This window comes from Phaethon aethereus, assembly GCF_964289735.1.
Source record: "Phaethon aethereus genome assembly, chromosome: 19".
Classification (NCBI taxonomy): domain Eukaryota; kingdom Metazoa; phylum Chordata; class Aves; order Phaethontiformes; family Phaethontidae; genus Phaethon; species Phaethon aethereus.
In genome coordinates this window covers 2,674,610-2,694,799 of record NC_138595.1, presented here as the reverse complement: position 1 = coordinate 2,694,799, position 20,190 = coordinate 2,674,610, and the positions used below count along the sequence as shown (strand labels likewise).

The following is a 20,190-nucleotide window of genomic DNA, read 5'->3' as shown; positions in this document are numbered from 1 at the left end:
GTTGAATGTAAACATATGCCCAACAAACCCTTCATAGGCACTTAAGAACAGATTCCTCTTAACAGTCCTCCATATAGCTTGTCACGTGTCCTTCCAGTGTCCTGGTGAAACTACAGGCTTGCAGATAATCCATCATAATGTTTTCTTTAAGTGTTGTTTTTTTTTTTTAATTTGAATCTTCATAGCTTTATCCTACAGTTCCTTTGAATTCTTGTGATTTAGTGCAATGAGTTTCATTTTATATAAGAGCAGCAACAGAAGTCCTCGGTTAGTGTCTGGAGGAGAACAAGGTTAAATTCTGTATTGAGATATGATTCATGAGTTGGTATTTAGGGAGAATACTTGATACAAAGAACCAGGAACAGCAACAAAAAAACCCCTCCAAAAAGCCCAGAATCTTGAATGAGGTGAGAAGTGTTCATTGGAAAAGAGAACTCAGGAAGTACGTAAGCATCAGGACCAATATTAAAACCTTAGCAGTAGGCAGGAGGATGCTGGCACTGGACCAGTACACCTTTCGCTCGTTCAGAAACTGAACAGGCCGGAAATTTTCAACCATGTAAGTTGAGTTCTTCCCATCAAAGTGGACTGTTGAAAACTGAGAAATCTGCAGACATCAAAGAAAAAAATAGATTGTTAAATCCTTTTTCTGTGGAACACTGGAGATTGTGATACTGTAAATCTGCAGTACCTCATTCTGGTTTTGAACTGTATGGATACATTAAACCTTGCAGGAAACAATGTGATGGAGGCTACTGCCAGAGGTCACCAACAGATGACTTCTTTTAGCCTTGGAAATCATGGGGACTTCCTTTTTGTGTGAGCCAAACGCTTTGTCCAGCTCAAGAACCTTATTACACCAGTCCTCTTGACGCACACAGTCCTGTCCTTGTCCATCACGTCACATTGACACAAAGTAAGAGGACTAGGATTTCTTTCTTTGCTTCAAATTGCTAACTGCTTGCAGCACGACGCTGGCCCAGAGCAAGCAGACGCTGACTCTCGTGTACTGTGCTATGCTGACTCGCGCGTGGCTGAGACTGCCCTGTGACTGAAGTGATTATGAGTACACGGCAGGTGAGGAAGTAAAACACAGATACTGGCTCTCGGCCAGGCTGTGCTGGCTAGTAGTACTGTTGAGAGTCCACCCCAGGACATCTGAGTTTTTGAATCGTGTACTCGGTCAGCTGAACGTTCTGCATTTGAGAGGCAGTCATGATTCAGTCCCCTGTTCCTCTCTGCAGGACAAAAATGTGTTGCTTGAAGCTGATAGACTCAAAGTTTGATTTTGAAGTATTCTGTTCTGGTATCCTAATACTTATGACAACAGCAGAAAAGCAGCGAAATTTGGGGGTGAGCAGATGACTGCAGGGGAAGTGCTGCTGATGAAGCGCTGAGCTAGCTGTTTACCTGGGGGGTTTTTTGGCTTTCTTTTCACATCGTCATTTCCCCTTCCTTCCCCTTTCCTGCCATTTTTTGAGACATGATTTAACTGGATCAAAATACTGGCACTAGGGACGACGTTGAGGCTAATGCCAAGCAAGTGTGTCATAGGAACAAAGCAGTGGAGCAGCTAACAAGTCTGTGTTAAGTTGTGTGAGCGAGCAGGCAGCTGAAGGGGCAAAATAACCGTAAGCAGGCTATCCCTCTGTGGCTTACCTGAGAAATACTGAGTTCAACTGGCTTCTCAAATACTGTCCAGATGACACCCTCATGGCAGTCAGGAGTGGTGAGGGAGCCCTCGTACCGATAGTACCTTCCAAGCTCTTCCTCAGGTGGGAGTAGAGAACTCAGTGGCAAAGGTTCCATCTGTGCTGTTTGCCCTAGAATATTCCCATGTGGAAAAATTGCTCGTAACAAGCATGGCTGCAGGTGTTGCTCACATCTGTCTTCAAATGCAGCTGCTGCTCGTGGCTATGTAAAGCCTCGTCCCCACGCACGCTTCCCACGCCGCCCGGGGCAGCCGCACTGCGCTGTCTGTGAAATCCCTGACTGCCAGCTGCGGGACCCCACAGAGCACAAGTCATACACACCTCCTGTGTTAACACTCTGTGTGTTTTTCTTCTCACTCCGCTTCCTCCTGCAGAAGCAGGAATACTCATTCTTGTTCTGGGGAGTTTCACCACTGCAAATATGGAGAACTATATTTTCTCCCACCTGCGATGCTCTGAGTGCTTGACAAACTAATCTCTATCTTTTGGCTTTGACTTTCAAGTAACCATCTCTACTACACTTAGAACAGGATTGGACTACTAATTACCTGGTAGTATATGTGCTTGAAATAGGTATATGTTACGTTTTGACCAGCACAAATGTCTTACCTTTGTATTTAATATTCTGTAATTCATTTATTAGAGTTGCATAGTTTTTATTTTCTTCTTCAACCTGAAATGAAAATATTTTGATTCCAAATCATGCATTTCTCAACAGCTGGTTGCTTTAAATTAATTGCGAATTAAACAGAAAAGAATCACAAGGCTAAAAGATAACAGCAAGCAGAACGTAGAAAAGGGTAAAGGAACTAAGTGCTGGCACTGAATGCCTGCAGAAGTTAGGGAGGCTTAGGTTCAGACTATGTAACATTAACACAATCGGTCACTCAGCCAAGCTGCTGGTAGATTTGAGATGGGCAATTAAAAATTTGCCTACATACCTTTATAAAGAATGCTAACACAGCCACACCATCAGCATTTTTCTTCGCTTCTGTTATATCCGAAACATCTTCTCTTATGTGGACAATGTGAAGCTGTAACACAACAGTCAAGGACAATTACGTGTTCATTTTCCTCCACAGTTGGTTGTTATAAGTGCAGCCTGGCTGCCTCTCTGCACTTATGCCGCAGTGGGGCCAGAGCTGCCCAGCTCGCAGGCTGGGACAGACGGCTCGAGGCCCTTGACCTGAGGCCGGCACTATGCAAAAAGTGGACTATAATTTGAAACTTCATTCATCAAAACCAGTCTCGTTCTATACATCTCCCCATGCGTATCAGAAGGTGAAGCGCGCTGTGGACTGCTGCAGCCCTCAATTTTCAGCCTGTGCAGTGGAACAGGCAGATTTTTACATCATAGTTTGAAATGGGGGTGGTTTCCTTCCGCCAACCCATGTGTATCAGCACTGGCGACTTGTCTTGCCTTGAAGAGAATATTTTTTTTCAGTTGCCTAGGTCGATTCATGGTTGCAGTCCCAGAAATTAATATATAAGCTGAATAAGCAGTGTGAGAGTGTAATCAGACTGTATAGACTTTGAAACGTTTATCCTCCCAAAAGGCTATATAACTCCAGATTTGTCCTCTGTCCTGTGCCTTTGCTATGCAAAACTAGTGTGTTTTCCTGCGTGTTCTCGTTAGCGAGCAACGTGGACTCGGTACTTTATTTCCACTGTTGGGGTTTCATAGGAGAACTAGCCAATAGTTTATGTGCAACAGTATCTTAAAAAAGCCAGAGTTCTTGAGTAAAAGCTATCCACAAACAGTCTCACCTACCTCCATGGCTTGTTTTTCTCCATCTATGCTGTGCTCTGACCCAGGAAGGTATTGCTGCACACCTTGGACTCCCCAGTGCAAATGAAATTCTATCGCCTTGTATTTTCTTCCCAGACCTCCTCCTCCAATTTTAGGGAATGTGCTTAACGTTACTTTAACTGGGGAAAACAATAAGTTGTTTTAAAAAAAAAAACAAAACAGACCATACATTATATAGTATGTGAGAGTAGACAGATGCATGCTCTTGAGATTCAAATTTATCCTAAAGTTCTGGCCTGGTTTTCCATACCTAGTGTTCCAGAAGTTCAACTCTGCAGAAGCTGAACGCTTACAAAATGCTAGCTGAGATTAATTTGAGATGAAAGGGAGAAATATCATAGCCCACTTCCCAGTAATACGCCACAGCATTTGGGCATCCTTCTATGGCACAGCACTTGGAGCTTCTGTTCCCATCTCTACCTAGGACTTGCTCTGTGAACTTGAATGACTTGTGTAGAGCCTCACTTGCTGGAGGGCTGAGCTACCCATTACGTCAGTTGAATAAATAATAATAAATAAAATAAATTTTATTATACTTGTTTCCCTTTCTAAAATGGAGGAAAAAGACAGAGCACTACTTTGGATCGTTCTGGGGCGAGGGTTTTATAGACTTCTATGGCATCCATTAGTAGAGCTTTTGGAGTATCATTGCTTAATTGCATTTTGAAGAAAACTGGGTAGTAGACTGTCTTTCCTTCATTGCACTGAAGGGATTTGTAGGGATTTGTTCACTGCCTTTATAACCTCAGGAGTCAGAGCTACTTATACCTTTCAGAAGATCCTATATTCCTTCACTTTTTGTCTAGGAGAACACCGTTTACCTGATCACAGTTTATTTGGTTTTTAAGCATCATTTTTATCTCCTATTGTCTGCACTGTAACAGAGTTTAAATATATTCTGTTTTAATTTAGCGTTGCAACTTAAGCATAAGCATCTAAGCCATTATACCTATTTAATGTGATGCTTGATCTGCTGCTAACAGCAAAATAAAATTTTCTTAGGAGATATTTTGCTAGCTACAAATCACCATCACTTTGTGTGCTTGAGACATTTGGGATATATTTTTAAAATTTACTTATTAAGACCTTTACACTAAGCACAGTACTTTTCTTTCCATAGGAAAGATTGTTTTGACCTGGATTGAAGCCCCAGAGATTTCATTTCTGTTCTGAATTCCAAATGAACTGGAAGCTTGCATGAGTCATTTAGTTACTTTGCTTTTTTATCTGTAAATGGATGAGTAACATATCTTTGTTGGCTTTTTTTGTTTGGATTGTAGGACCTTTGAGACACTGACCTTTGCTATCTGCCCATCATCGAACATAATGATAGTGTAATCTCATGTAGAGCTTCTAATTGCAGCTGTAATTTAAGCAATAACAGTTCCTGCATTGTACTCACTATAGCACAGGAATTGGTTGCCCTCAGAAGGAAGAAATTTTAAAAGCCCAGATTTAAAACCTAATCCTTTTGCATGGCTGGGAAAGATGAGTGTTCTGACCAATCCTTATAAATATTAATTGTTGTGTAAAAAATATTTCTATGCACCATGACTGTAATATGGAGATTCTAGAATATCATTCTGTAATGGGAAAGGCATTAATCCATATATTAGTGAAAAGTCAAAACATGTCTTTTTTTTGTAGTCAGTCAAAATACTGACGATTTAAACTAGAGTCTCTGTCTGTGAAAATCAACCCAGCTGTCTACCTTCCTACCTTTCCATTTTAAGTTAGGAAAATATTTGCTACTTGCAAATTTCCATTTTAGGGATTTGGCAGTTAAAACAATCCATCCATAGGACCTTAAGAACACTTATAGATAATTTCCAAAAAAAGGACAACAGATTTTTAAAGTTAAGGCAATTTAGCATAGCGTTGTTGAAGCATCGTTGTTAGTATTGCTTTTAGTGAAGGAAAGTGGAGGAAGTGAAACAGTGCTAAATTGCTATTCACTGATTCACTCACTGTTTACTGAATTGCTGTTCACTGATTCAGTGTTCACTGAATCAGTAAGTAGCTGATCAACAAGCTCACATTAGATTACTTCCGCGTGCAGAGAAAACAGGTTGAAATCTGAGAAGATTTCAGCTCATTATTTAAAGAACTAGTAAGATACACACACTGTGAGCCACTGATCGAATGACTTTCCCAGATTATGTTCTTTGCCAGCAGAATTATTCTTTGTGCAGAAGCAAAGGTCAGAAAGGGCAAGCCCAGATATGAAGGGTATAGGAGCATTCAGCAGAAATTATATACCTCTGCCAAAACTGTTATCCTAAACCCTTATACTCACCCAGCTGCTAGTCCTAGAGGTTGTTGTTTGAATTCCAGGTTCCCTAGACATCTCGAACTCTGTTTCTGCACATACTCAGAACCAATTTCTGCTGAGATGCTCAAGGACCGTGTCCAGAATCCAAAAACTAGGTAACTCCCACAAGGTTCCCAGAAAGCCTTGGTTCAGAAAGTGTTCTCAAAGTTTCGCTTCTGAAATATTGTGGTGCTATCTTATTTTTGCTTCCTTGCTTTTAAGTAGCGGTAGTGATGCCTAACACCTTGCCCAGGACATGGAAGAAGTGAATGGATGGTTCCAAAAGAAGGCATAAATAAATCCCATAATAACATATTTGGCAGTACTTGCCTGTATGTCCGTTATTTTCTATGTTCCATTTTGAAGACCCCTTCACATCATATCCTTCAAAATTCAGTGGCTTAAGGCTCTTGTCATAAATTACGTTTTTGGTGACAATATTGACAGGTGACTGTTTGTTTCCTTTGCAGGTGGCGTCTGTTAGATACCATTGTCGAGGACCTATTTAAGGATGAAGAAAATAATTTATTTATGTAGACTGCAAATCCTTTATAAAGCCAGACCACCCAACAGTCAATATATTCTCACTTGGGAAATTGGAGACATCTTTGAAGGAAAGGTCTTTGGATGTTGGAATTTAATAAGGAACTTCCTTAGTATGTAATTTTCTGTAGTTTTAAAAATACTAATACGTTTCAAAAATGTTCTGCTAAGCTTAACAGGAAAATATGCACATGCAAATGGCTGCGAAAAGAAAGTGAACTACCGCTGAGGTTGGCTGAGCTATAGAAACTTGGAAACTATAACAAAAACAAAAAAAAGTGGTGCTGGGAGTGGAATGCCCCTTCCTGCACTGTCAGTCCCAGGGAGGGCTGGGCAGGACGCGGGGATGAGCGAGGGAGCAGGCAGCCTAGGTGGATGCTGCTGGTAAAACAAAATGTGCAGCTGTAGGTAGACATTAGGATTTTTCATAACTGTCCTTAAGAATTTAAATAGTTGACTATATCCAACTTGCTGGGGTGATTACCTCTGCAGCACATTTAGAATTTTTTTTATATTTGTAGCATTATCCTGGGTTGAAACAAAACGAATAGTAAGCACAAACACCGGTATCTTCAAAATGCCCTCCTTTAGGTATCCTGTTTAGCACTTACATTTACATATAACATGCTCGTGCAGCATTAAATGCTGAGTTGTGTGAATTTTTGCATTATTCTATCAGGAGGCCCTTTGCAAAACAGAAGAGTCCAAACACTAATGTGATTGGAAAAATAAATTATTTAGCAGTACCTTCACAGTGTGGCTGTTCATACTTCTGTGACTGATAGCACCAGTGGCCTCTAACTGAAAAAAAAAAAAATTAAAAATCATATATTCAAAATTAGATGAATGAAAAGCTGTACAAATTGTCCCCCCAAAAAACAGATGTGAAATGGATTTGCAACCTTTGATCCTCAGAGAGTGATAACTGGACACACAGTTTTGACAATTTCTTGGTTTTGTCTGCCCAATTTTATTAGAATAAGATGTTTCATGTCTTAAATATATAAACAACAATGGCTGGTAAGAGGTGAGTGCTCCAGCTCTAAAGAAATCTTGCATTGCTAAAGATTTCTTAGTAGTATGGAGTACACATCCAGCAAGTCTAGCAGGGTTTTAACACCAAATAATTTGGAACAGAGTATAGAAATCCTGCAGTAGGCAGCTCTGTCCTCTCTCTAGATCACCTCCTCGTCCTTAATGAATCAGTTTACACCTATTAATACTCCCTCCAAAAACTGTGCTACCAGGAAGATTAGATCTCTGGATGGGTTGCAGTTCTAAATAATTTGGTTTTGAAACCTTGGCTTCAGCAACTTGAGGCAAAAGTTCCACATCTGAATATATGTAGTGTTAAAATAAATTTCCTTTTATCAGTTCTGTACTTGTCATCCTTTCATATACTTGTGGATGACACTTATGCAAGATGACTTATCTCACTCCATTCCAGGAACTATTTTAAAGATTACTTGATGCAATAAGGAATTTTAAGAAATTAAGGCTCTCATTTCCCGAAAGACATGAAGAATCATTACTCTAACTCAGCTGTGATCCCACACAGATGGTTGCAAAATTTTGTAACAGAACATCTTAATCTTACTTTTTCATTGTCAGAAGAAAGATGAAATTCAGGGGAAGAGAGCTGATTTAGCTTGAGGATGTGTTGATCTAGTCAGGAAAGTAAGGACTATTTTGTTTATCGCAGCACGCTTCAATGGCTGTTTATGACAGTTATAAAGATTAAATGGACTTTAACAGGAATACGTCTCTTTGGCTATTTAACTTTAATAACAATTCAAAACCTCTTATAATCATGATTAATACTATAGAGTCTTGTTTGCTTATGATTAGTAAATGATAGACATTTTAATGAATGGCTAATCAATTTTTAGGGATTATTATGGAGGAGTCCTGTCATTAGATTGCTAATTACCATAATTTGTGATCTTTTGTAACATCTGCTGGAAGGCTTATAACTGCTTTTAACAGCTTTATCTTCATATCAGTAGCATAGCAATACCATTCATCTATTAAGTATTTCGAAGAAGTTCTAATTAGAACCTTGATATAAAATGTGGCTAGCTAACAACAGAGGGAGACTTGGATGAGCTTGTGGCAATTAATATAATCTTGAAAAAATGGTACTGTTTTAGTTCATCTCTCAAAAAAATTAAATTTATGCTGAAAAGCATAAATAATGTTGACTCTCTGTCTAGTTCAGCAAAATGTTTAGTAATATTGAGAAGAAAAGTAAACAACATTGCTACGTTTGTATTGTAAGAACTGTAGTGATTTCTACATTGCTGTTCCATTAATACTTTGTAATTACAAAAAACATGGGTTTTGACAAGGTTTTATTTTTTGACATACTTCTAAACATACACAAAACTTAGCTTTGGGACCTGCCATTTCTAAAATTGATTGTATTTTTTCAGGCCTGTCTACACAAGACAGTGGCCAGACCTCCAGCCTCGCTGAGCGATTTCTCATCTCCACTGGGAAACAGCAGAACCAGAAGTTCCAAGCACAGAATGTCACCAAGTGCCTTAATCGATATTTTAATCAATAAATGCCTAGCAAATACCAGGTAAGCCAATCTTCACAATGCTTGCTTATGTTTCATATGTGTTAGTGTTTGCATGGGTAAATGACTGCAGACATATTTTTGGCAACTGCGCTGGCCCAGCGATCAGTATATGCTTCAACAATCGCTGCACCAGCACTCTGTGATTGGGAGTGGTCTGTCTTTGCAAGTTATATGTGAAATTCAGGAGAAAAAATGTTGCATGTTTTTCTGGACACAAATATTTAAAGATGGTAGCATCTATGCAGTGTGGAAGACTAGCTACCTGCAAAGATTTGGTCTCAAACTCTTTGGGATGTGAGTTAAACCAGAGAGGAAATTTGTCAGGTGAGAAATCAAGGTCAGTTGAGGTATTCCGGTCTGTTTACCATAAATTGTTGGAACAAGGTCTACTGTTCTGGGTTTGTATAGTGCCTTACACAATGGGAGTGTGATCATGACTTAGACATCAAAGCATTACAGTAATGCAAATCAAATTTTACGGTCAATGTAATTCATTATTAGGAGTAAGTAAGTGCAGCAAGTTCATTATTCATTGGGTGCGAGGCTGTAGAGGTTTTAGACTGCGACTATAGAACAACAACAATCAGGGACAACCACAGGAAACACTGAGGGAAGGTAAATATCACCAAATTATAGTGTGAGTGGTCCTGATACAGTGTCTCTGTACCAGAGGAGTGAAATGGAAGTGGGCTATGGAGCCTTTCATTGCTGAGTCTGAGCCCAACCCTTCTCAAACAAAGCAACCACTGACTTTTTACCAGCTAATAGGTGTTCGGCAGGTTCTCTCAAATAAGCTTGTGGGTTTCAATCACGTCTTAGTAGATTGACACGTGAGCACACTAAAAGTCTTTCAGCCTGCACATCAGGATGATGGGAAGAAAAAGTTTAAAAAATTAAAACAAAAAAAAAATCCAGCCCTCAGGTGGCTACTGCTGCCTTACATCAGCATTCATGAGTATTCTCCCCTTCATCTGTCAAGTGTGAGGTACACCAGGTAATGGGCATCTAATTCTTACAAGCTTTCTGCAAAATTCCTAATGTGTACAAACTAACAAACAATTAGTGTTTTTCTGTCAAGTACTTATCACAGTTGTGGTTTAGAAAGTTGGACGGTATCGGTGAAGTAGAACAGGATATAAATTCAGCAGTTCCTAAGAAAAGTGTCCTTAAAGCTGTTAAACCTTAAACAATGAGATAATTAAACATTGCAGAATGCTTGAGCAAACAATGAATTAATGTTTACTGTGAATTAGATTTTTTTTTTGTTTGACAGTAATGTAACATTGGAGAACAGGATCTTTTGTATAGCTACTGCTCAGGAGGAACCAAACTGCTGTACCCTGTGTGAGTTACAAGGAAAATTTGCAATTGGATGTTATTTGAGTCAGGTGTGATTCCTCCACATTTACAATGGTCCTTTTCCCCCCTGGGCTTTACAGTTTTATTTCTGAAGCAAGAAGGGAAGATACTTGTCACATCCAGTCAGTTGTCTGTGGTCTTGGGCATGATTATGCCCTAAGGTATGTTGTCTAGTCTAGTTTTAATTGTCTGAGCGGCTCCTGCCGCTTCCCTTAGGAGACTTTTCCACAGTCTATTAGCCTTCACTGTCAGGAAATGTTTCCTGTTTAATAGCTTACATTTTCCACTTGCTTATCTGCATCCCATCACTCCTAGAAATATCACTGAACCACCCTAAACAATTCTTTTCCCTCCCTGGTGTTTACAGCATTCAAATAGTTCCTTCATAATCTGTAATTCCTGTTCTTGCTTCATCCATCTTTTGTCCCATCGCTTGACCACGTGCCCTTTACCTTTCCAGCATTTCCGCTTCAAAGTTTTTTGTCTCTCTGAAGCCCCTTTCTTACAGGCGCTCAGCCCATAGCAGATCCCATCCTTCAGTCTTCTCACCTGGTTGCTCTTTCGAGCAAACCTCAGCTCCTCCATTTTCTTTCTTGTTGTTTATTTATTGCCCAGAAAAATGCAGCAGAAAGTGGGGGTTTTGGTGTTTTGGGTTTTTTTGTTTGTTTTCGTAGTTGAGGTGCTGAAACTATTGCTGTGATATGAGCTGCCCTGGAGGGTTTCAGAGCTTTCTCCCATACCTTGCTGGTACACATGAGTTAAGCCATGAGCATGCACACTTTGCTCAGGATAGTATTAGGTACTAGCCAGGATTTCCAAAAGCTCCTTGCCTAACTGGCATTAAATAGAGACATTTGCATTTTTGTCACCATTGGAAGTAATATAATTCAAGTGTACATATACATTCAGTATAGATATACACATGGGCTTAGAATTGCTATATTATCAAGTATATCTGGCTCTTATATTGTATTATGGATTCTTGATTTAATGGCAATGCACCATACCATAGGTGACACCTTGACTTCACTGAGTTTTAATTTAGAGTAGGGCTGAACTGGGCTGAAGGCCTCCTCTTCCTTCACAAAGTTCAAGACAGTTAAATTTAGGGAGTCTCTCTTGGCAAATAAGCAGTCCTACTTATCTCTGTTTCTTCCTTGTCAAATTTACAACTGGTTTCCTGACCAAAGCTGTTTCTTGGCACCAGAATAGCTGGAAAACAATACAATTACATATTGTTTTCATTTTATTGTAAATGTTTTCAATTGTTTTAGCTATCAAGCCTAGCTTGGAAACTTGAGGCAAAAAATTCCTTCAGCTGAGAACTCCCTCTTCTGTCCACTTACGCAGCTGGATGGAGGACAGTGCTTCGGGCTGGAAGCCAGAATGTTAGCAGCTTGCCAGTGTCCTATTGTGTGATCTAGGAAAAGACCCTTAAGCTCTTTGGACCGTGGTCAGATTGCCTAAATTCCATGAAAAGTTCCTAAATCTACTTTGTCCTACTTGTTCCCTGCATAGTGCCCTACTTGGACCTGCTGAGCTGCTGCTTGGAACCCCGTATCTCCTCTGACTCAGTGCCATGAGACAGGTGGTGTTCAGGCTAGCTGAAAATTGCCCGTTTAGTTTGTCCATCTGCACAAAAGAGTTACTAAAACAATTTTTTTCCTTCTGGATAAAGTGGTTGGAAATCATTAATTTTGTATGTTGATGGTTAGCTATTTTTATTAACTCTATTTAATCTCTTGAAGTGTGAAGGACCTTTATGCCACTAACAGCCTGAAGTACTGAGACAGTAAGAATATCCTCTGTTACTTTTTAGTTAAAATCCCTTCTCTCTCTTTCACTGAGTCCTTTGTCCCTTTAGATCTCGTCACCCTCTTTCAGCTGTGTCCTCGCTGACGATTCAGTGTTTTCTGAGACACAAGGCTGATAGTTCTCCCACTGCACTGCTGCTTTTCAGAAAGCCCAGGCTGCCCTGAATGCCACAGTTCTCATTACTGCTTTATTGTCCACCGGTTTCAAAGCCATCCTAAAACCTGTTGCAACTGCTGGCTTTGCAGCAGAGTGAAGGCTGGCCTTTTCCATGAAAATGGCAAAAGCTAGTTTTGCATGGGGTATATTTTTAGCTTTGGTTTGTGTTGGGCTCACTCTATTTTTAGCTTGCTTTGTGAAACTTATTATCTCTAGTACAAAAGACAAAGCAACTTAAAAGCAAGTGGAATCTAAGTCTGTCTTTCTAATTAATGAGATTGCTTGAACACAAACTGAGCATATATACATAAGTCTATTTATACATTCTTAAGTATTACACATCCTCAGGAAGTCCTGATCAACTACTTTGACAGGCAAAACCCGTTCCAAATGTGTACTTCTAGATTTGTGTATTTCTAACCATGTAAACACAAGTGTTTGTGATCATTCGTCTCTCTTCTACTCACTTTTACCTGCACATTTTCTTTTTCTTAATGATGTACATCTGTATGTATCTACATTCCAAGATATTATGGGGGGTTAGTCTTGAAAACAAGCTTTATTGTAGTAGTGAAGCATTACAAGTAACCACACTGATTTGAGCACAGTGTTTATAATTTGCACATGTATACATAAATCACACGCTCAATGAGGTCTTTGTCTGTAACACATATAATCTAAAGGAAAAATCTGAAGAGATTGGAGGAGTCTAGTTATGCCCTATAAACACTTGCAAACTACTCCCTTTGTGTCAGAGAGTGAAGAAAATGTTCTTAGCTGTGACCTGTGATACTGTTGTAGCTTCTGTCATATACACGTGTCCCCATAAATTTGCCATATCAAAGAAGGAAACTGGCCTTTAACAAAAAATGAGTATCCAGGGCTAAGGTGATTTGCTTCTGTGGGTACTTTGTTTTGCTTTGTTTACAACAGAGGCAGCATCAAATAAAATTCAGAAATACCTTATTTAGTATTTTAAAAATTTAATTCCAACAAATTAATTTGTGGCTTTACTGTCCTTTTGTAATCTTTTGCACTGGGTTTATGACAACTGATCTTGTGGTTAGAAATGTGACTAAAAATCTAATAACAGGCCATCAGATAGATTCTGCAACATAACAAAGCATCTGCTGCAATGCCACAAACAGGGGAAAAAAGCCTGTTTGCATGGAGTCAGACACCTAGCTGAAGAAGAGGACCTTGCAGTGAGTCTTCAAGAGAGGTTTGTGCTGGTTATTTGGACAGTTAAGAGAAAGGTCTTTCACAGCAGCACCTGCCTCTGAAAATGCTTTTCTGCTTCCAGTCTTCAAAATCTAAATGTAAGAGGTAGGAGAAACTGTAACTCTAGTTTTCTTAAGTATCACAGCGCACAACTTGCAGCATGTAAGGAATATTCCAATTCTTATGCTGATATCTTTTGCTATAGGAGAAAAGAGAGTAATTCTCACGCTGAAGTAATGTCACTTGTCACCTGCATGTTGCTCCTATGTATGGATTCTACCATGCTCCTTTCCTTCCCCCAGAGCTGAAGTGAAGAGCAGCAGGAAAGCACCCTGGCTTGGATGCTGGAGAAGGACGAGGTGATGCAGCATGTTGCAGTTCTGCTTGAGGTCAGCTAAACAGTGAGTTAATACAAATTGATGACAATGCAGTGTACTCACGCTGGTCAGGCTGATCCTTAAATGGAGCATTAATAATGTGATTGGGTCCACTGTGTACATGGAAAATTGCCCACTCATTGCATGTCACCAGAAATAGGCTGCAAACTAGTGAACAGTGATTTTTGAACTTGGAACTGTGATGCCCTTGGATGCATCAGCCTAGTAAAAAATCTGTCTGTTCAAGAACCTGGATGCCTATCGAGGCATTGCATAGATGTATGCTGCCTTAGGTGCAGCGTAGATAAAACAAAGCAGGATTCATCTCATCTGTGATATCAGTCATTCATCACTACATACTACATGCAATCACTCTTCAGCGGTTCGCAAGTCATGCATGGGGATGAGGGGCAGTTGCTGGATTCATATGTGATGGAGACAGCAGAGGTGATCTTATAACGCTTACATGTGTAATTCTTTAAGAGAAAGTCAGGATCTGCAGATGAGTGCAGATTACAGCAAGATTTGTCTGAACAGTACATTTTGTGGAATAACCTCACACATAGACTAATGTGAAGAGAATCAAGGCATTCCTGGTCTGACACAAATTTATCCATTTGTGCAATGCAGATATATCTGAATGGCACACCTGGCAGGCTACAACAATGTAATAAAGTAAAACCATTTCAAAGTTTATTCCATATATGACTCTAATACTGTCTTGCAGCTGCCTTTTGGAAGTCTTCCAGTAATACACAATGTTGTTTCTTTGCCTGTTGGGCTTGGTTCTCTGCCGCCCAAAATGAAACAGGTTGTTAGAGCTAACTGAAGAGCTGCTCTCTGGCTCCACTGCTTCATCTGCTGCTCTTCCACAAGTGCTTTTCTGTCTTTTGCTGAATTTTAGTGTCAAAAAGAGAGTGAGAATGGAATTGTTACAATGCCTTACAACTTTGTGCCTCTATCAGAAACTGTGGAAGGAAGTAAGTGTACTCTGAGATTACAGAATTTGCATCCTTAGATTCCTGCTCAAGCAGTCTGTGTCCATTCTTCTCTCAGCCATAAAACCCCTCCAACTGTAAGCCAAATATGACAATGAATACAACAGTGGCTGAACTTACCTAAAGCTACACCTCTGTTCACCATAACGGCCCCTCTTACAGAATTCATTTGCTAAAATTTAATTGCAGGATGTATGTTTGATGGGAAAGTTCATTAGTAAAATTTTTTCTGAGTTTCAAAGATATTAAGTACTAAGCACTGTTACTGGTCTAGCAGATGATAGAGCCAGAAGATTCTCTGCTGCCTGAAGCCTGCTTGTGCAGTTTTTGTAGCTACATAGAGAGGGGGGAGCAGAGCAGGATCAGCGGGAATCTCTTGCTCTCAGTGCACACTCAGCAACCTGACAAATGTGAGCTATTGTTTTTTCTTGCATACAGCGGATCTGACAATGATGGTATACACTGATATGTATGGATGACAGTAGGCAGACCCAGATTAAGCCTTTAAATCTATCCTGGCAGCCTGAATGATTGCAAAGAAGAAAGAAGGAAGTCCTAAGCAATATATCCTGCATAAAGATCATAACTGGAGATCAAAAGTGTCTGCACTGAGAGAGTCGAGGTAACTACTTTGAGATAATGTCAGTGATAGCTTGTCGGTTATATTTAATTACATGTTGGATGAGGTGGGTGGAGAGAGGGAAATTCAGGCAATCCATACCTCCTTAAGCACCTATGGATTATTGCCTAAAGCGGCTATGGTTTACTGCCTTTTCCATGTGTTTTAGGTCTTATATTGCAGTTATTATTCTTCCTTCTTAAACAACTGAAAATGTAACTTTTCATCCCAGAGTGTATCTAAGTGCACCAGCATCCCAATTTTGCCAATCCTAAAATGGATTTGAAATACAGCTATAAGTATGTGTGCAGTCTATGCCATTGGGAAATGGAAGAAGTTACAGCATCTTTTTTTATGCTGCTTATAGAGCTATCAAGTATTCTTTGTATTTGAACGGCCCTGAGGAAACGTTAGACTGAGAATTAATGCTCACAATGTCAGTGCCAGCATGGTTATGTAAATTTTATGTTTTTGAAAGTTAAAAGTATGTAAGTAGAAATACAGAAAATTAGAGGAATCATGCATCAATCTTTTGGAGCACTAGAGCATGGACTGTGGGAGAATGTCTTCTCATGGCTGAGTCCTGGTCTGTGACAAAAAGGTTAAAACATGCTGGGGTTCATTCCATTCCTCTTTAAATTATTTTTCAGTAACACATGGATCTTGCTGTTACCCCACTACAAAGCTTCTAGATAGACATATATTCTGGTCCTTTACTGCTGTTGTTCTCCGGATGGCACCAGACTGAAATTACTGTTAATAAAACCTCTCTCTCAAAGGGCTTGGAATTTTCCTGTTGGAACATTGCAGACATTTTGACTCTGTTCTGCCTGTCTAATAGCAATACCAGAGGGTCACTGATCTCTCAAAGGAATCAAGCAGCCATTTGAGGTGCATTAGTGCAACTATTAATGGAATATGCTAACTGAGATCCATATGTCAGTGGGTGCAAGGCTGGACAGAGATTCAAGGTAGCTGGTTTCTCTTCCTGGTGCTGGTTGATCTGCAGGTGGCTGCACCAATGTGCCTCGGTTTCCCTTTTGTAGAATGGAGATAATGAATCTTGCTTCTTTATAAAGCCCTGTAAGGACTATTAGTAATCATTTTAAAACATAGGTGCTATGATATTAAGACAGGTCAAGGCTGAAAGCAATTTGAAAGATTAGCCATCAGTCATATTGACTATTTAAGTGTGGTGAATTATGAGGCTGCCCAGATTAGAAAAGCAGTCCTGGTGGAGGTATGTTAAATGAGTTGATAAGTGAATATCACTCAAGCTAGTTCTGAAAAGTGGACAGATGATAGAAATTAAATCTTTATTTTTAAAAAAAGATACCTTCCAAATATAACAAAAAATAATTTAGGCTGATTCTCAAACATTTGGGTTTCTTGAAATGTTTAGCCTTTAATTTAGCATAATGTATCTTGTGAAGCTTCTACCTCAGGAAGAGGTTTGGAAAAGAAGGTAGGGGGGAGAGCAGGTTACTTGTGCATTAATGACTGTGTAGTTTGCCTCTACACTCAGGGAAGAAAGTGGAAATAATCACGGTTGGGAAAAGAAGCAACAAAAAATATTATATGCATTTCCTACCTTACTTCTGTCTGCTAAAGCACTAATCTAATAAAGCCCATAAGGGTTTTCTTAATAGTCTGGAGTACTGCTTTCAGCGCTGGGGCCCCCAGCATAAGAAGGACATGGACCTGTTGGAGTGAGTCCAGAGGAGGCCACGAAGACGGTCAGAGGGCTGGAGCGCCTCTGCTATGAAGAAAGGCTGAGAGCTGGGGTTGTTCAGCGGGGAGAAGGCCCCGGGGAGACCTTATTGCAGCCTGCCAGTACCTGAGCCTACAGGAAAGCTGGAGAGGGACCTTTTACAAGGGCCTGTAGTGACAGGACGTGGGGTAATGGCTTTAAACTGAAAGAGGGTAGACTGAGATTAGATATAAGAAAGAAATTCCTCACTGTGAGGGTGATGAGGCACTGGCACAGGTTGCCCAGAGAAGTTGTGGGTGCCCCATCCCTGGCAGTGTTCAAGGCCGGGTTGGATGGGGCTTTGAGCAACCTGGTCTAGTGGAAGGTGTCCCTGCCTATGGCAGAGGGGTGGAACTAGGTGATCTTTAAGGTCCCTTCCAACCCAAACCATTCTATGATTCTATGATCCTGTAATAAATCCCTTCATAGAGGAGTAAATTTAGCAAAGTGTTAATCAGTCAGTAATCAATTTCAAGCAAACATTAGCTGTAGACTTTGGAAGAGCAAAGGTTCTTTGTATTTCTGATTACATGTACCACATGTGAGAAGCCTCCAGAGATGGAATACCTGCAAAATACAAACTAAAGAAAAGGGAAGGTATTTGAACTGTCAGGTAAGAATCTGGAAGAGGCAAGCTACTGAATCACAGATCTGGAGAATTAATTAAGAACAGAGAAATAAAATGTGTGAAACACCCCCATTTCCCCAGTGGTCAGGCTGTGCTCCTTAAGGCACCTTCTGAGCACCTCAGACCTCTGTTACTTTAAATCTGGCAGCTGCATCTGGATCTGCTTTAAAACTGTGTCCCTTTAATAGGCTTTTGGTGCAATGCTTCCCTCTGATATCTCTGATAATATTGTATCTCTTTTTTCCCTTAATGCAGTCTGGTCTATTTTAGTGAAAACAGTAGACCCTTCATTACTATCAAGAATTGCAGTGTTTCTCTCTAATTTTGAGGCTGTGTGGTGATATTTACATAGGAAAGGTGATTTATTTGACGTTGTAGCATTGCTGATCTAATAGAAACATAAAAATGCCCTCTGCATTTTTCAATACTAATTATAGATTGCTATTTAATCTAGTCATCGTAAGTGCATAGTGTACTTACGTACCTAGTGCACAGAGTGCAAAAATAGATGGATCTGCTGGGCTAATGCAGCAAAGACATATTGTTCTTTCTTTCTCAGTAGGCAACCATAAGAATTTCATCTTATGTCATAAACAGCAAAGCAATATGAGTAGAAAGCTAAAACAAGCTATTTGAAGTATTAAGAAGTTTACAGATAAAGAAATTATGTTTTGATTTTTCAAACCTCATTGATTTTTCTTGGAGGATGAAGGGAACTAGAATCTCTAAAGATGAAAAAAAAAACCCAAACAACAAACCACTCATTCATTCATGAGAAAAGTCTATACCTGATGTTTTACCACAAGTAATAAAAGGCAGAGAAATAAATAAAACGTTCAACATTCTCATGTAGAAGAATTAGAGAGTCTGTACTGTATGTACTGATACTCAGAATCAAATCAGAAATAAAAGTAACCTTGGTACATGGGGTTAGAAAGAGCAGGCAAGGACTTACCTACTGCCTCTGTCTTGAGAATGTGCAGAGAGAACAGAACAAGGAACAGCAATTCCATTATCTATTTTAAATAGGCTCAGTGTTGAAACCAGAATTGATTAGACTTCTTAGTATGTGATCATATTTCTGCTCTCAGTTTTATACTGGAGTAAATAGTCCTGGACAGACCTGAAAGCCATAGCCAGGAAGGTGAACTCCTCCCCTTTGTGATTTCTCCCTGATTTGATTTTTACTCCTGATTTGCCTAAATTTATTCATTTCTCCAAAATGAATGGCAAAAGGAATAAGGCTTTCTAGCACTAAGCAAGTAACCTGTAACAAATAACTGATACTTTGCAACCTATGCATGCTTAGTAACCTATTACTAAAATGCTACATTTTCATTTACTGGTAGCTTTTTTTTCTCTCAGCCCACATGGCATTCGATTAACTGTGCATGTGTGCGTTAAGGTTAGTGTTTTGTTTCAAAAATCCCAATGAAACAAACAATTCCCAACTTCCTCACACCCCCCCCCCCCCCCCCCCCCCATCCCTACCCTGCAAGCCTCCAGCTACTCAGGATTGGAATAGATTTGTGAGACTGGAAAATGGGACTTTTCTGTGTGGTAACAGGAAATGTTTATTAGGTGGCATACCAGCACCTTACTTATATATGCTTTTGCACTTAGTGAACTAACTGAGAGCAGTTTGGTTGGTTGGTTGGGTTTTTTGTCCTTTTTTTTTTTTAATAGTAATTTTTCTTAACTTTCTTGCTTCTGGTACTATAGTATAATGTGTGCAAATTTTTCTTCTGTCCCCTTTGCTTTCCTATCTGAATGCTTTAATTTTCATGTGTCTGATTCAGTGTCAATTCAGGCTTTATATTCAACAAACAAAGGTGTGCACATAAATCACTACTACTTTTTTTGCTCTATAGTCTCTATTATAGACACATATTCATAGTTACATTTGTGTTGAATTTTGATACAGCTGCGCAACCCACATGCTGGGCTGGGTGCGAGAAGAAGAGCAGGATGCCTGACCCAGTGCTCCTGCGGGAAGAGGTGGACAGAGTGAAGTGGCATTATACTGGCTGCACTGAGCAAGCCTAGTCATCCTACAAGGGAAGAATTAAAAAAAGGAGCCAAGAAAGCGCTGCTTGCCTTTACCAACAGCTGGAGGCTCCCAGGTGAAGAGTGTGGCCATTCTGCTGTTAGTAGTAGGGTCGCACAGGATCAGGACCTGTAACAACAATGGGAACTCTGACAGCTGACTTATGAGCAGGTCTTTTATTCATAAAAAGGATGGCTATAAATAACATTCCAACAATGAAGATTTGCTGGGTAGTGTTTTTCCACCCTGGATTAGGTAGA

General features: G+C 39.9%; 1 protein-coding gene across 1 annotated transcript; it reads right to left on the bottom strand.

Annotated features, from left to right (window-relative positions):
- Positions 1-418: 418 nt before the first annotated feature.
- Positions 419-18,896, bottom strand: CA4 (carbonic anhydrase 4; the record flags this gene model as incomplete). The annotated part of the gene is made up of 8 exons (XM_082008384.1): positions 419-607; positions 1,660-1,823; positions 2,322-2,385; positions 2,654-2,746; positions 3,484-3,641; positions 6,164-6,334; positions 7,124-7,177; positions 18,839-18,896. 8 exons carry the CDS (start codon positions 18,894-18,896, stop codon positions 419-421), a joined length of 951 nt encoding a protein of 316 aa, XP_081864510.1.
- Positions 18,897-20,190: the final 1,294 nt, after the last annotated feature.